Genomic DNA, 18072 nt, shown 5'->3' with positions numbered 1-18072 from the left:
ATAAAACTGTATGTATGGAATTCTGAATTCTTAACATTTGTTTATGTTACATAAATCTCCAAATACTTTATATACAAACTAATATCACTAAGGAATGAAATGAAATAAAATTCAATGTAACCTACAATACATTCTTGAAAAATTTTGGCAGATCCATTAGCCACCACTTGAAAATTATTGTTGAAATTATAATTTTAGCCTTGTCTTGTATTATCTTGGTGAGATAACAACATAAAGGCCATATGTGGCCATATAAACAGTGAAGAAGAAGAGACCCCATGTGTTTTTATTGTATAAAAATATAAACTAAATCGTAAACATTAGAAATAAACAATGGGTTCTGAACATTCTAGCCAATCTGCACAAAACACTCAGAGACAAAGTAGTTTTAACAAAGAAGCTTCTAAACAACCAAATGTTCGTCGTCAACATACCATAGCTAATCCTGGAGGATCTGAATTTACTACTGAAAATGTTGATATCAGACCAGGGTCTATATCCCCAGGTCCAAGTGTCTGCAGTGATGTTGACTTACCGTATATTAGCTACACAGTGAACAGACCTATTGGAGGTAAAATATAAAATTCAATTATTGTGTAAAGTTGCCAATAATTCATTCATTCATTCATTGCATTGCAATCCCTAGGGATTATAGCTACCCCATGGTGTTCAAAATCCTATTCTTGGTTGAGGTGGAGTCCTCTATGTCATTTATAGCTTGCTGTGTGTCTTTGCTGCTGTTGTGACTCTTTTCCATTTCTTTCTGTCCTTGGACTGAAATTTCCAGTCATTGTTCTTATATCATTCATTGTTCTTATATCCTCTTTTACATCATCCAGCCATCGTCTATACATCTGGGCCATAGTGGTGTCCAGTTAGTTATCCTTATCAACATATCTGAGTATGACATCTCTGTATTTATGTTCTATCCATTCTAAGCGAAGAGATTGTATGTATCTGAATATAGTTTCTCCCCATAATCTTCTTTAATTTCGGCATTTGTTTTCATTCTCTTTTCTGCCACTCTTAGTCCAGAGTAATAAGGATTTTCTCGGGACACTCAAAGATCCATGTAGCTGACTACTTTTTTAGTTATTGTAGACCTATAGGAAGAAAACCTACACGTTTCCTGCCTAGAGTTCGCATCCTTTTTTTAATTATTAACAATTTAGTGCAAAAATCGCAATTTTTTCGATTATTTGCACCCCATTCAAAAGCTATTCGAGGTGTGCAAGTACTTGGAAAGGAAAACGAGAAACTATTGTGCGCGAGTCGCGGAGAAATATTGCAACTATCTTAAATAATTCATATTGTCAATTGAAATTGTCAAATTGACGTATATTTCATACCTTCTGTCATTGAAGCAGAAAAATTATGTATTGCTCCACAATATTGATATGATATGCAATTATTATATAAAGGTAAATTTAATTAATTGTATTTTGCTTGCAGTACTGCATTTTAATAACTAATTTTATTTACTACATACAATTGTTTATGTTTGCATAACATAACCTGCATCTTATTTTTTCTTCTTATTATTTTTTTGGACTATGGCCTTGACAATTATCCAGCAACCAGGACTAATATAATTGGCCAATATAATTAAAAGTGCGAATAAAAGTACAGAGCGTAGAAATAGAGGTCGCTTTGCCGAACTTGCATGGTCCCAATATAAGTAGTTGACATAAAATTACAAAATTTAATTTTTTTAGAACATTAAAAAACCTTCAAAATGCTGATTTTTGAAAGTTAAAAAGTTAATTTGTTGCTACGCAAACCGCAAAATAAGTGAAAATCGTTATTTGTTAATAACTTTTACTAAAACTGCCTTAGAACTTTAGTGTTTCGCCCAAAGTTGAATATTGGCGTATTTAACAAACCTTCAAAATTTGAGACTGATCCATTAATTAGTTTAAGAGTTATTCTATTTGTTTATTCCAGAGACCTTTATTTTGCAATAAGATAAGACAGAAAATAATGAAGATAGGGCAATTCTGAGTATGCCAAAATAAAAGTAGAAGAGTGATAGTATCAAAATGTATTAAAAAAAAAGATAAAAAAATAATTAATATGGTCAAAAATCCTAATGCCAAATTTTTGAAATTTTGTAGTTTATAAACATTTAGAATAACTTCAAAAATGTTGTCCGTAGAAACAATCTTTTTATATATTCGAAAAGATAGTATTTTAACACGAATTTTCAAATAAAAAAAAATTAGCCTGGGTTCATTTGGGACAATATATGTTTTTTTTTTAATTCACAGCTAATTTGTTTATAATAATTAAGGAATCTCATTAATGCCATTTTAAAGAATGGGATTTGAATTTATTCTTAAAAATTTTGCACATACATTATACCTTCACAGCGCCCTCTACGATTTTTCAAAAATGTAGTTCAAACGATTACTAGGGGGAACCTACAAATCCACCAAGTTAAAATACTGAAAAAGCAATTTCAAACGAATATAATTTTCTGTATCATCAGATCAACTCAATGGATTTTGATCATATTAGGGCCCTGATGCATAAATTTTATCTGCTAAGGGAGTTTCTTGCAAAAAAACTGATCACTATGATTTACCAATCCTTAATTGAGCCTTTACTAAGGTATGGAATTTTGTTATGGGGTGGAGCATATGAAAACAACATAAGAAATCTCAAAGTAGCTCAAAATTCAATTATTAAAATAATGTTAAAAAAACCTAAACTTTTCTCTACAACTGAATTATATAATAATAAAATCTGTGACTTGAAAACACTCTATATTTCAACATGTTGCACATATATTCATAAAAATTTCTCCAAACAGACACTAATAGAACATAATTATCAAACTAGAGGTAACATCAAAAGAAGCTTAGTTTTACCACAGTTAAGTCGAGGAATAAGCCAACATTCTGTGATTTTTAGGGCACCCAAGTATTATAATTTACTACCAAACAAAATAAAAGAAATCAAATCCATAAAAATGTTTAATAAAAAGGTAGTTGATTGTATTATTGGAAACAAAACACAATTTGAATTGTAAATCCTGAAAAAAAATGTCCTTTTTTTGATTTTGGAATTCTTAATACCTAGAAGTTGGATTTTTTACATATTATTATATTATATAGATATGCTGTTTTACTTAGTTTTAAGTTTAAATTCCAAATAATTTTGATTCTCGAATGTGTTTTTTTTTTGTTACGTTTGTTTATAAGTAATCTATATTTATTTAGGATTTTTCTATAGACACACACAGATGTTTTCACATCTAGGTGTCTTTTTGTATATTATATTATATGTACTTAAAATTGTAAATTTTGGCTAATAAAATTGAATTGAATTGAATTCTTTTTTTAATTTGTATGTAATTTCTACGTACATTACAAATATGTAATTTGTTTATAAATTTATTAATTAATAAACAGTCTAATTTGTTTAAACAATTCTTGAATAAATATTTTTTTAATCATAGTATCATTAATGAATATAGAAAAAGTTCACTTTAATAAATAAACGATTTTTATTAGATAATTATTTATTGAAGATAATTTATTTATTAAAGTATACCTTAACTTTTTCTATGATTAATAACGATAGTATGATTAAAATCTTAAAACTATTTTTTCAAAAATTGTTTAAACAAATTAGATTGTTTATTAATTAATAAATGTCTAGATAAATTGCATGTTTGTAATGTACAGAAAAATTACATACAAATTAAAAAAAGAACGATCAAAATATATTCAGGAGATCCAGAGATATAGAAAATGATAGTAGTTTTAAGTTGCCATTTTTAGTTTTTGAACTCGTGCATTTGTCGGCTCCCAGCTCCCCTTCACTTACCACCAACAGTCACCAATTGAACTACATTTTTAAAAAATTCGTGCAAAATACCAGCTTTATAATATGCAAAATGATTTTTTCTACGGACCATATTTTTAAAGTTATTCTAAATGTTTATAAACTACAAAATTTCACAAATTTGGCATTACGATTTTTGACTATATTAGATAATTTTTTTATCTTTTGTTAGTAAATTTTGATAGCTCAGACAAAGGAGCATTAGAAAACAATTCAATCCTGATATTTACATCGAATTGTCCATTTGGTCTTCCTATCGTCATGTATTTTGTTTTCTGGTTTATCTCTAGCTCTATTCTCTTTCCTTTTTTATCTTATTTTTCAATCGCTCTTATAAGTGTCATCTTTGTTTTTGCTATATAACTAGATCATCTGCATATGTTATTACTTGAAGTTAATCTGTAATAATGTTTTTGTTTGCAAAGTTTGTCCTCCTTGTTATTGCTTCCAATATCAGGTTAAACAATCTCAGTCAGATAGAGCCACCTTGTTTCATGCCTTTGTTTACTTTGATCTGATCATCTCCTTAGAAGTTATTCCATTGAAACTCCGGTTTGCTGTGGTGTTCTTTAGGCTCACTGTTAGCGTATGTCTTAATTTTTCTGTGATTCCAAGATCTTCTGGCTGTTCTATTATTTTCGCCCAATTAATTGTACCAAAAGCACTTTTGGAATCTATGAGTGCATTTCTCTGTTGTAGTCTCTTGAGTTGATTGTTGAATTATTTGCGCCACAGTTTGTATAAAATTAATTGTCGATCTCCCCAGTCTGACCCCATTCTGGTATTCTCTCAATATTAGTTCAGCGCATGATTTAAGTCTCAGTTTCAGTATTAATGATACTTATTTTTTTTTAGATTCCCCCAAATTAACGAACAAACAATTACTAAAAACAAAATCGCGCAGAACATCCCAGCCCAAACCATCAAAATCCAAAACATCCACCCACAATATCGTGGTAGTTCGTGGAGCGAATCCTGCAACAGCAGTTACAGAAAAAGATCCCGAAATACTGAGGTTACAAAGCATTCCGATGTTTTTGCCAATAATGAGAGCTACACTGAGTTTACCTGCAGCAAGAGATCCTGAAGTATTAGAGAGATTGGACCCTACACCTATTAGAAATTTATGTTTGAGGTATCAGCATCATTTGACGGCTGCAGCAAATTTAGTAGCTACCGAACAAAACCAAATTACACATAAAATCAGAGAGGTACACATTTTTTTAAATCTCCTTCTTTAACACCTTCGACTATGTTTAGAGATATTTATAAACTTACGTTGAGTGAGTTATGAGTTATACAGGGTGTTAGTAAATAAGTATGAAAAACTTTAAGGGATAATTCTACATGAAAAAATAATGGCAGTTTGCTCTATAAATGTATGTTCGCAAATGCTTTGTTTCCGAGATACAGGGTGTTGAAATTTTTATTTCAAACTGCCAATTTTTTATTGCTCTAAGATCGGTTGAGATATGAAAATTACATTTGGTGGGTTTCAAGAGGTAGTTATTGTGCATTTTTTGGCAAACAAATAACAATTTTATATTCATCATTGGCGCGCCTATGGGTAATGGTCTGAATTTTTTAAAGAAAAAAATGGTACCCCACTGAGATATTTCAAATTAAAAATTATTTTTGTATTCCACGTTTAATTTATGAAAAAGAACCTTTCTTGTATTTTTTCCTGTGGTGCACTGTTTTTATGCGAAAAAATAAAACATCTTCGAGCATATTTTTCAATTCCTAATACATTATCAAGAACTCTCCAATAATATAATAATACCAAAGTAGAACAATATCAGAAAATATTACTAAAAATATTTTAACTAGGTGCAAACCTACAACAAATGTTCAAAATTACCTCCTTTAAAGGTGACAGAATAATTTTATATTCACCATTGGCGCCCATACAGGTAATGGTTTGAATTTAAAAAAAAAATAGTACGCCACTGAGGAACGTCAAATTAAAAATCATTTTTGAATTCCCCGTTCAATTTAGGATAAAAAATCATTCTTGTCTTTTTTTCATATGCGGGGCAGTTTTTATACAAAAAAATAAAACATCTTAACGCTTACAAATTATTCGAGGTAGATTCCATATGCATAGAAACTTATTTCAAATACTTTGTAAACGTTAAGATATTTTATTTTTTTGCATAAAAGCGGCGCCTCATATGAAAAAAAGACAAAAACGAGTTTTTAAGTACTATTTTTTTTTCTTTAAAAAATTCGGGCCATTACCGCGCGCCAATGGTGAATATAAAATTACTCTGTCACCTTTAAAGGAGGTAATTTTGAACATTTGTTGTAGCCTTGCACATAGTTAAAATCTTTTTAGAAATATTTTCTGTTATTGTTCTAGTTTGGCAATATTATATTGGAGAGTTCTTGATAATGTATTACGAAATGAAAAATACGCGTGAAGATGTTTTATTTTTTTTGCATAAAAACGGTGCACCATATGAAAAAAGACAAGAAAGGTTCTTTATCATAAATTAAACGTGGAATACAAAAATAATTTTTAATTTGAAATATCTCAGTGGTGTACTATTTTTTTCTATAAAAAAATTCAGACCATTACCCGTAGGCGCGCCAATGATGAATGTAAAATTGTTATTTGTTTGCCAAAAAATGCGCAATAATTACCTCTTGAAACCCACCAAATTTAATTTTCATAGCTTAAAAGGTCTTAGAGCAATAAAAAAATTTCGTATCTTGGAAACGAATCATTTGCGGACATACGTTTATAGAACAAACTGTCATTATTTTTCATACCCCTTAAAGTTTTTCATACTTAATTACTAACACCCTGTATAGTCTTTTTGAATTTATTCTTCTTTAGGCGCGATTGGGAGTAAAATTTCATAAATCTGCGCGCATGCGCACACAGACAGTAATAGTTCGTTGCTAATCTTTCAAGATAGGTATATATGTATCTGTATCAGCGCAAATAAGTCATTAAAAGAATATGTTAGTGTTTTTAGTAAATGTATTATTTATTATAATTTTTGGATTTGTCTTTCTCTGTAGTAAGATAATATTATTAAAGAGTAAGAAAATTATATATATAATATTATATATATATATATATATATATATATATATATATATATATATATATATATATATATATATATTATATATATTATATATTATTAGTAAGAAAATATTATGTAGGTATAACATTTTTATATGTCTATTTGTCACCGTGTTGTGTAATTATATCCGAAACTTACATGTCACTTAAAGAAGCTCGCTGGCGTAATTGGTAGAGCGTTGGGCCAGAGATTGGAAGGTCGCGGGTTCCAATTCTGGACGATTCATATATTTTTTTAATTTTTGGTTGTTTTAATAAAATTTTTTTGAAAGTGGTAGATAAGAAAGTTAGTTTAATATTTAAATAAAATACAAATAACCTGTTAAGTATATTTACTTCGTTGAAATTATATAATAGAAGAACAACTTCTTACGTGCGTACAAAGTACACACACATTCTTTTTTTATATTCATTTTTAATCCATATTTTTCACAGAATTGTTTTCACTTTTTTCACATATTAAGGCTTCTTCAAAAATGGATTCGTTGTATACATTGAATAGTAGTGGACTCAGAATACATCCCTGCCTAACTCTTCTCCTGATTTCTTGTGATTTTTCTCCTCTGCCAGATCTTGTTTTCTGAGGTTCATGTCCAGTTGAGTGTCTGGTTATGTTTTTGTTAATCATGATGATTAGCTAAGGATACTCTTTGAGCCTTCATTGCATTGGTTTCCTGTTGCCTTATGCCGAGGATACCGTGCATGGACTCATGTGGACCATTTCTGGCGTGGACCATTTCTGGCTCATCTGCCTTTAGAAATAATTTTCCATTTACATATATGACAAGAAGGTGGCTTTCCATCTGAAGTTGTTGATTAGTAATAGTCTAAGAGCTAGTAAACCCTCCAAGTAACGGTCTTCCTGTAAGGCTACAAATTTGTATAGTGATAATTCATAGCACACCAAGGCTAAAAACCATGACCTGGCAGGCATGAGCCCTGCACGTGTATATCTACCAAGTGAATCGAAAAGTGCATAGTTTAGGGGAAAAATAAACTTTCTCCTGTAAGGTTTAAATTTAAGTCTTTGTTTGAGTAAGTCATTTAGAAGAAATGTGCACAATGCCAGGCGATTCTGAACAGCATAAGACCTTGCCAGGCGAGGGGAAAGATTAGGGGTTTTTCCTAAAATTCTTTTTTTGCATCGAACAAAGTTTTTTTAGGTTTTTTGAATCATTCCAAACAGAAAAGGTCTTTAGTGATTTTTCTCTTAGGTTAATAGTTTTTGTTATATAAGCGATTAAAAATTTTGAAAATTGCGAAATCGGCCATTTTTAACCCTAAATCGGACATTTAACTAAAAATTTCAATGTTGCCAAGGTAGGTAGATATTGTTTAAACATTGATTGATGAAATCCCGAAGAGTTTTCTGCAATACAATATATCTAAAACCCCTTTGTTTTTAATTGCTAATCAAGCGGGCGCGACACTGTAGTATAAGTGAGGACGTTTGAGTTTGCATAAATTCATTATCTCAAGAATTTGCAAATTTGAAGAGAAATCTCTGAAGCAAATCTCGGGCAAATTTGAAGAGAAATCCTCAGACAGGTCGAGAAATCCTTTATTTTTATTCTTAAATTAGGACTTTTTGGCATACATATAATACTAGTGACGTCATCCATCTGGGCGTGATGACGTAATCGATGATTTCTTTTTAAATGAGAGTAGGGGTCGTGTGATAGCTCATTTGAAAGGCTATTTAATTCTCTATTCAGAAATATAAACATGAACATAATTATTTATACAGGGTGTACAAAAAAAAATTTCTTCTTTTTGTCTAAATTAATTAAATAAAAAAAATTTTTGTACACCTTGTATAAATAATTTTATTAATGTTTATATTACTGAATAGAGAATTAAATAACTTTTCAAATGAGCTATCACACAACCCCTACTCTCATTTAAAAAAATCATCGATTACGTCATCACGCCCAGATGGATGACGTCGCTAGTATTATATTTATGCCAAAAAGTCCTAATTTAAAAATAAAAATCGACCTGGCTGAGGATTTCTCTTGAAATTTGCCCATTCTCGAGATAATGAATTTATGCAAACTCAAACGTCTTCGTCTACGATTAAAAAACAAAGGGGTTTACGATATTGTATTGCAAAAAGCTCTTCGGGATTTGATCAATCAATGTTTAAAGAATATCTACCTACCTTGGCAACATTGAAATTTTTAGTTAAATGTCCGATTTAGGGTTAAAAATGACCGATTTCGCAATTTTCAAAATTTTTAATCGCTTATACAGGGTGTCCCGAAAAGATTGGTCATAAATTATACCACACATTCTGGGGTCAAAAATAGTTCGATTGAACCTAACTTACCTTAGTACAAATGTGCTAATAAAAAAAGTTACAGCCCTTTGAAATTAGAAAATGAAAATCGATTTTTTTCAATATATCGAAAACTGTTAGGGATTTTTTATTGAAAATGGGCATGTATCATTCTTATAGCAAGAACATCTTAAAACAAAATTATAGTGAGATTTGTCCACACCATAAAAATTTTATGGGGGTTTTGTTCCCTTTTACCCCCCCAAACTTTTGTCTACGTTCCAATTAATTCATTATTGTGGTACCATTAGTTAAACACAACACTTTTAAAACTTTTTTGCCTCTTAATATTTTTTCGATAAGTGAGTTGTTATCGAGATGCGGCTTCATTTTTAATATATTTACATAAAAATTGTATGGGGGTTTTGTTCCTTTAAACCCCCCAAATGTTTGTGTACGTTCCAATTAAACTATTGTTGTGATACCATTAGTTAAACACAGTGTTTTTAAAACTTTTTTGCCTCTTAGTCTTTTTTTGATAAGTCACCTTTTATCGAGATGTGGCTTCTTTTTCAAAATATACCTAAAACTGTAAATTATAAATAAATTTTCAGATTATCAACAGGTCTCTATAATCGTACTTAACCATATACAAATATGTGGTGGATTTGACAAATATTCAAAATATCTCGATAAACACTGGCTTATCGAAAAATTACTGAGAGACAAAAAAGTTTTAAAAACACTGTGTTTAACTAAAGGCGCCACAATAATAATTTAATTGGAACGTACACAAAAGTTTGGGGGGGTTTAAGGGAACAAAACCCCCATAAATTTTTTATGGGGTGCTCAAATTTCACTTTAATTTTTTTTCAAGATGCTCCTGCCATAAGAATGCCACATGTCCATTTTCAATAAAAAATCTCTAAGAGTTTTCGATATATGAAAAAATATCGATTTTCATTTTGTAACTTCAAAGGGCTGTAACTTTTTTTGGGTGCACTATTGTATATAGGTAAGTGAGGTTGAATCAACCTATTTTTGACCCCATAATTTGTGGTATAATTTATGACCAATCTTTTCGGGACACCCTGTATAACAAAAACTATCTAAGAGAAAAATCACTAAAGACCTTTTCTGTTTGGAATGATTCAAAAAACCTAAAAACACTTTGTTCGATGCAAAAAAAAATAATTTTTAGGAAAATCCCCTAATCTTTCCCCTCGCCTGGCAAGTTCTTATGCTGTTCAGAATCGCCTGGCATTGTACACATTTCTTCTAAATGACTTACTCAAACACATACTTAAATTTAAACCTTACAGGAGAAAGTTTATTTTTCCCCTAAACCAGAGGTCGGCAACGTTTTTAATGTAAAGAGTGAAATACTAAATTAAAAATTCATGGCGGGTGCCAACTATTTTTTGACCTAACAAATATATAAATATAAACGTATAAAACATATACGTTTTGAATTTATTGTCTAAATAACAATAGTTTAAGGGCGCACTAAAATTTATTGAAGGGCGCAGTGGCGCCCGCGTGCGCTGCCTTGCCGACCTCTGCCCTAAACTATGCCCTTTTCGATTCACCTGGTAGATACACGTGCAGGGCTGATGCCTGCCAGGTCATGGTTTTTAGCCTTGGTGTGCTATGAATTATCACTATACAAATTTGTAGCCTTACAGGAAGACCGTTAGTCGGAGGGTTCACTAGCTCTTAGACTATGAGTGGGATTGCCTAAACTTAACTTTACCAAAACCAAAACTTTTGAAGTCGTTTGGTGTTTTATTACTCTAATTGGTGCATTTTTTATAGATTGATGCAGAAATAACAAGAGTAGTAATCGTAGCCACAGACAGGCAACGTAAGTATGCCAAATCTAGCGAAAAGCTATCCAAAGTGACCGAACTGTCTCATCAATTAAACCGCTGCCATATGTTGCTGAATCAAACTCTAGAATCGATGGAAACATTGAACAATTACTTGGACGTTGAAGACAGGTTGGAACCTTTCATTTGGACGACTGGGTGAGATTTGCTTCAAGATCCTTATGAGGTTGAAAATGAGGGAAACATGAGTGAGGATCTAGAGATATAATATTAAAATTATTGTGATAATGTAGTAAATTATTGTAGATTTCAGCTATTAGATATATACCTACCAATTTTAAGAATATTATAGATATAAAGTGTAGTATATTTTGTTCTTTTAATACCTCATTTACCTTTAATAAACTAGGGTTCAACCATGTATACCATGTTCATACATATACAACCATGTTCATATACAGGGTGTTTCATTAATAATTGTCCATATAGCAACTGGAGAAACCTTAGCACAAAATACGAAGATTTAACCTAAAACACCTAAATAAAATGTGGTTCCTTACTGAGTTACAGGGTGTTTTATTTAAAAATTTAAAAACTATTTTTGCTCAGCATTTTAAAACTATTCCGTATTGTTTTCATACTTGGCAGAAAGTACGACTACTATACACCCTACTAAATTATGATAAACAAATGTTTCTAGCTACTACCAGAGGCGTACGACAGGGGATAGTGAATGGTTGACCCTTCTCAAATTCTACGCCACTGGTGGAATTACTATTTTAGTGCCATTTTTAGATTCTGCAATACTTTCTACATAAATAATATACTCTTCATTGGTAACGATAAAGTCATTAGTTTTCGAGATATTTGAAGTTAGATATGAAACGGCACAGTTATTTTGGTTAATTTATGATATATGATTCATATGATTAAAATTTAAAAATTATTTGTATCCAGTACTTTAAAACTATTTGGCGAATCCTTATCATACTTGGCAGAAAATGTAGGTACTGTACACTCTACTCAATTAAGATAAATAAACGTTTCTAGCTACTACCAGAGGCGTACGACAGGGGATAGTGGCTGGTTGACCATTCCCAAATGACGAAATTACTATTTTAGTGTAATTTTTTGATTTTTCAACACTTTTGAAGCGACACAATAGATTAATCAAAATAACCGTGTCGTTTCATTTTTAACTTCAAAGATCTCGAAAACTAATGACTTTATCGTTACGACTGAAGAGTATATTATTTTCATAGAAAGTAATGGAGAATCCAAAAATTGAACTAAAATAGCAATTCCGCCAGTGGCGTAGAATTTGGAAAGGGACAACCATTCACTTTCCCCCGTCGTACGCCTCTGGTAATAGACAGAAACGTTTGTTTAACATAATTTGGTAGTTTGTACAGTACCTATACTTCCCACCAAGTATGAAAAGGATACGTCGAATAATTTTAAAATGCTGAGCAAAAATAGTTTTTAAATTTTTAGATAAAACACCCTGTAGCTCAGTAATGAACCACATTTTATTTAAGTGTTTTAGGTTAAATCTTCGTATTTTGTGCTAAGGTTTCTCCAGTTACTATATGGACAATTATTAATGAAACACCCTATATATACAACCATGTTCATACCAGTACAATTACATTGCGCTGGTGAGGTCACTTAAGGATGGATAATGACAGAACACTTGTAGTCCAGGGTAATAAGGTTTTTTCCATGACACTTGAACAGCCAGGGTACTGAAGCGTTTTTGCGACAGGTAATACCTATAAGAGCAAATTGTAACTATTTCCTGCGTAGGATCTGGCGGCTATTTTTATTTATAAACAATTAAGTGTCAAAAAATGGCATTTTTCACTTTTTTTTCAAATCAATGGAAAACAGGAAAACTCATGGTTTTTTTAGTACAAATATCTTCGAAATTATGGAAAAAGCTTTAAAATGACGTTTTACAAAGTTTGATATACTCATTTATTGTTCATATAATTGCGAAAAAAGGTCGGAATTGCAAAAAAAATTATTTTCGCAATAACTGTTGTAAAAATTAGTGTACAGCTTTGAAATTTTTGTCAAATAAGGGTTCTTTGATGCTTAGTATGTGATAAAAAATGCAAAGCGATTCATTCAATTGTTTAAATTTTATTCAAATTGTTTATCCCAGAGAGCATTTTTTTGCAATAACATAAGTCAGAAGAAAATAACGTTAGAACCATTTCACAGGTGTCAAATGAAAGAGCATGAGCTATATTTTCAACTTGGTTTAAAAAAGTGAATAAAAATGCATTTATTAGTAATAAATAATTATGCAAAAGTATCGTAAATCTTTCCTTATAAACTTTTTATTTTGTTATATAAGAAATTATACATATTTATTACAATTTTTTATCAATTATGATATAGATAACATTACTTGGTAGTTGTGCACTTAAAAAAAGTTATTCAAAAGTTAATTAATTAAGTTCAAAAATTAATTATTAAAAAGTTAATTTTTTTGAAAAAAGTTATTCAAAAATTTTATAAAGAAAAATTGACGATACTTTTGCATAATTATTTATTACTAATAAATGCATTTTTTATTCACTTTTTTAAACCATGTTGAAAATGTAGCTCATGCTCTTTCACTTGACACCTGTGGAATGGTTCTAAGGTCATTTTTTTCTGACATGTTATTGCAAAAAAAATGCTCTCTGGGAAAAACAATTTAAATAAAATTTAAACAATTGAATGAGTCGCTTTGAAATTTTTATCACATATTAAGCACCAAAGAACCCTCATTTGACAAAAATTTCAAAGCTGTACACTAATTTTTACAACAGTTATTGAGAAAATATTTTTTTTTTGCAATTCTGACCTTTTTTCGTAATTATATTAACAATAAATGCATATATCAAACGTTGTAATACGTAATTTTAAAGCTTTTTCCATAATCTCGAAGATATTTGTACTAAAAAAATCATAAGCTTCACTGTTTTCCGTTGATTTGAAAAAAAGAGGGGAAATGCCATTTTTTGACAGTTAATTGTTTATAAATAAAAAGACCGCCAGATCCTACGCAGGAAATAGTTATAATTTGTTCCTATAGGTATTACCTGTCGAAAAAACGCTTCAGTACCCTGGCTGCTGAAGTGTCACGAACAGGGTATTAGTCTGGGCTGATTATCGGAGAATAGGCCATTTTTGGGAAAAGTTATTTACCAGCAATTTTATTGCTGGAATCGAATTATAAGACCCTATATATTAATAATATAGGTATGCAAAGTCCTCAGATAGTGTGCTACTTTTTTTATAAACAAAATGGCGCCCGAAAATCGTGTTTTTTTCAATTATTGCTCTAGAACTCCGAAGATTTTAACTTTACAACAAAAATACTCAAATAAAAATTCACCGTGATTAAATTCTGCATAGAGACGTGTTTTTCTCGATCTGCTCCGACGAAAATTTTCCTCGGAAAATGCGGGTTTCCCAACAAAATCTTTAATTTTCAAATAAATTTTTAGATAAGTAATTATTTACCAATAATTAAATAATTTGGTGACTTAAAAGCCTTCTTGGTTTAGATTATAGTTCCAGAAGCTGGTGAAAATTAAATGAATATTTTAGCAACAATTCAATTGTTAATTAATAATTTACGGTCGCAATAATAACCAAAATAATTATGATACATTGATCAAACTTTGAAATCTTATAAAGATGAGATGCCTATTTAACATTTTGTTGACAAAATATAAATTTTTTATTTTTTTTGCATAATCTTTAAATGTTTAAAGAAAATAGTTATAAACACAGCCTTACACCTAAAGGTAGAAAGGCTTAGGACTAAGTAAGTAAGTAAGTAAGTTATAAACAAATTAACGTTTCTCAGAAAGTTTTTATTATATTATAATAATTTTAAAAAATAGCTAAAATGCGCATTTCAAATATCTTGAAAATGAATGCTTTAAAACTTTTTTGCAACCATTTGCAAAAAAGTTATGAAACAGCAAAGTAAACATACGATTACTACTGTGTTAATAATTTTTTTTAATTCTTTCAAAGCGTAGAAGTGAGTTTAAAGTACAAGCTAATTATTTATAAAACAATATCGATTATCAGCTTAATGGTTATATTTTAATTAAAGATTATAAATATATTTTTTTGTAATTTACACGCGCGAAAGTAGAATAATACAGTAACGTAGCTACCCGCCCACATACACAACTCGCGCGAGTTTAAGCGTGTCAGTCGCTTCGAGTGAACATTTTATCTCCGGCTCTGTATCAAGCCTACTTTCGCGCTAAAAATTACAAAAAAAAGTATTTTTAATCTTTGATTAAAATATAACCATTGCACTAATTTTTGACATTCTTTGTGAATAATTAGATTGTACCATAGACTCACTTTTAAGCTTTGAAACAATTAAAACAAATTATAAACAATGGAGATATCGTATATTTATTTTGCTGTTTCCTAACTTTTTTGCAAATGGTTGGAAAATTTTTTTAAAACATTCATTTTCAAGACCTATGAAATACGCATTTTAAGTATTTTTTAAAATTAGACTATAATAAACAATTTCTAAAAAATGTTAATTTGTTTATAACAATTTTTTTTAAACATTTAAAGATTATGCAAAAAAATGAAAAATTTATATTTTGTCGACAAAATATTAAATAGGCATCACACCTTTATAATCTTTCTAAGTTTGATCAATGTTTCATGATTATTTTGGTTGTTATTGCGACTGTAAATTGTTAATTAACAATGGAATTGTTGCTAAAATATTCGTTTCATTTTAACCGGCTTCTGAATTTATAATCTATACCAAGAAAGCTTTTATTTCACCAAGCTATATAATTATTGATAAATAATTACTGGCCCAAAAAATTTATTTGAAAATTCGAGATTTTGTTGGGAAAACCCACATTTTCCGAGGAAAATTTTCGTCGGAGCAAATCGGGAAAAACATGTCTCTATGTAGAATTAAATTGGGGTGATTTTTTATTTGAGTACTTTTGGTGTAAAGTTAAAATCTTCGGAGTTATAGAGCAATAATTGAAAAAAATACGATTTGTCGGCGCCATTTTGTTTATAAAAAAAGTAGCACACTATCTGTGGACTTTGCATACCTATATTAATAATATATAGGATCTTATAATTCGATTAAAGCAATAAAATTGCTGGTAAATAACCTTTCTTTGTACTTTACTAATTACACCAACGTATTATAACTATTTTTTTTCAAAATTTAAAGATTATGCAAAAAAAAGAAAAATTTATATTTTGTCGATAAAATATTAAACAAGCATCTCATCTTTATAATCTTTATAAGTTTGATCAATGTATCATGATTATTTTGGTTATTATTGCGATCGTAAATTGTTAATTAACAATTGAATTGTTGCTAAAATATTCGTTTAATTGTTACCAGCTTCTGGAATTACAATCTATACCAAGAAATCTTTGATGTCACTAAGTTATTTAATTATTGATTAATAATTACTTACCTAAATAGGAAAACCCGCATTTTCCGAGGAAAATTTTCGTCGGAGCAAATCGTGAAAAACATATCTCTATGCAGAATTTAATTGCGGTGAATTTTTATTTGGGTGTTTTTGTCGTAAAGTTAAAATCTTCGCAGTTATAGAGCAATAATTGAAAAAAATACGATTTGTCTTCGCCATTTTGTTTATTAAAAAAGTAGCACACTATCTGCGGACTTTGCATACCTATATTATTAATATATAGGATCTTATAATTCGATTCCAGCAATAAAATTGCTGGTAAATATTTTTTCCATGAATTTTGCTAATTAGCCCAGAGTATATGGGTTCCATTTCAAATCACTCAATTTTGGAGCAAAAAAAAATTTTGGACCTCCGATTTGTCTGAAAATTGGTATATAGCTTCTGCGGGACGTAAAAATAAGATATTTAAGGTCAAAAAATCTTCTTCTTCTTTTTTTCTCAAAATGTTATTTTATGCGATTTTACAATGATTTGGTGTTTATTTATACAAATTTGCATTTTCTATCGTAAAGTATCAATGGAAAACATAATATTTTAGTAGAATGGACTCAAAAATGTCATTATATGGCATTATAACAAGTTACTTTGATTCAAAACAAGCTTTTGATCAAATTTAATAGTGTAGAAAACGTTAAAATACCGTTTTTTACATTTTTCTTCATTCCCAAAATACATCATAATCGATTAGGCTGAAAATTTTTCCACAGATAGACAAAACATAGGACTTTAAGTGGTGAGAAGGATTTGAATTATATTACAATACCAAAAAAGTTACATGCAATATTATAGTCAAAAATATAGGCGTCTACTGTAAGTACAATTAACTCGAAAATATCGACCTTACGACAAAAATTGTTAAAAAGAAATTGTAATAATTGTAAATACGATTTATTTGGAACAATTTCAGTTCCTACCATTTTTGTCGAAAAGTTAAAAATGGCGGAGATATTTAGCAAAACAGGTTCTCTTTTAAAATCAAGATGGCGGCTAACGTAACGGAGGAATTCATTCGTGATTTTAAATTTAGGCTACTATTGACTCCTCTAAAGATCAGAAAAATAAAATTTTGGGCAGCTCGGCATTCAACTTCAAATGCTATCCCGACTGGACTAATATATACTTTTGAGTCTGATATTACTGCATGTAACTTTTTTGGTATTGTAATATAATTTAAATCCTTCTAACCACTTAAAGTCCTATCTTTTGGATATCTGTGGGCAAATTTTCAGCCAAATCGATGATGATGTATTTTGGGAATGGAGGAAAATGTAAAAAACGGTATTTTAACGTTTTTTACACTATAAAATTTGATAAAAAACTTGTTTTGTTTCAAAATAACTTGTTATAATACCATATAATGACATTTTTGAGTCATTTCTATTAAAATATTATGTTTTTTATTGATACTTTACGACAGAAAATGCAAATTTGTTTAAATAAACACCAAATCACTGTAAAATCGCATAAAATAACATTTTGAGAAAAAAAGAAGAAGAAGATTTTTTGACC

General features: G+C 29.8%; 1 protein-coding gene across 1 annotated transcript; it reads left to right on the top strand.

Moving 5' to 3' along the window:
* The first annotated feature begins 8 nt into the window (after positions 1 to 8).
* On the top strand, positions 9 to 11417 carry LOC114326967 (BLOC-1-related complex subunit 5). Its single transcript, XM_028275459.2, has 3 exons — positions 9 to 571; positions 4705 to 5060; positions 11040 to 11417. The coding sequence occupies exons 1-3, from the start codon at positions 334 to 336 to the stop codon at positions 11253 to 11255; spliced, it is 810 nt and encodes a 269-aa protein (XP_028131260.1). The 5' UTR covers positions 9 to 333; the 3' UTR covers positions 11256 to 11417.
* Positions 11418 to 18072: the final 6655 nt, after the last annotated feature.

This window comes from Diabrotica virgifera, chromosome 9, assembly GCF_917563875.1.
Source record: "Diabrotica virgifera virgifera chromosome 9, PGI_DIABVI_V3a".
Lineage (NCBI taxonomy): Eukaryota > Metazoa > Arthropoda > Insecta > Coleoptera > Chrysomelidae > Diabrotica > Diabrotica virgifera.
Note: the sequence above shows the minus strand (reverse complement) of the source record. Positions and strands in the feature narration are given on the sequence as shown.

What these genes read in the sequence shown, in the direction of transcription:
- LOC114326967 (XM_028275459.2), top strand. Translation starts at nt 334, where the DNA reads ATGGGTTCTGAACATTCTAGCCAATCTGCACAAAACACTCAGAGACAA. An exon ending in AGTGAACAGACCTATTGGAG is followed by an intron (nt 572 to 4,704) that starts GTAAAATATAAA and finishes ATTTTTTTTTAG; the next exon opens with ATTCCCCCAAATTAACGAAC. An exon ending in TTACACATAAAATCAGAGAG is followed by an intron (nt 5,061 to 11,039) that starts GTACACATTTTT and finishes CATTTTTTATAG; the next exon opens with ATTGATGCAGAAATAACAAG.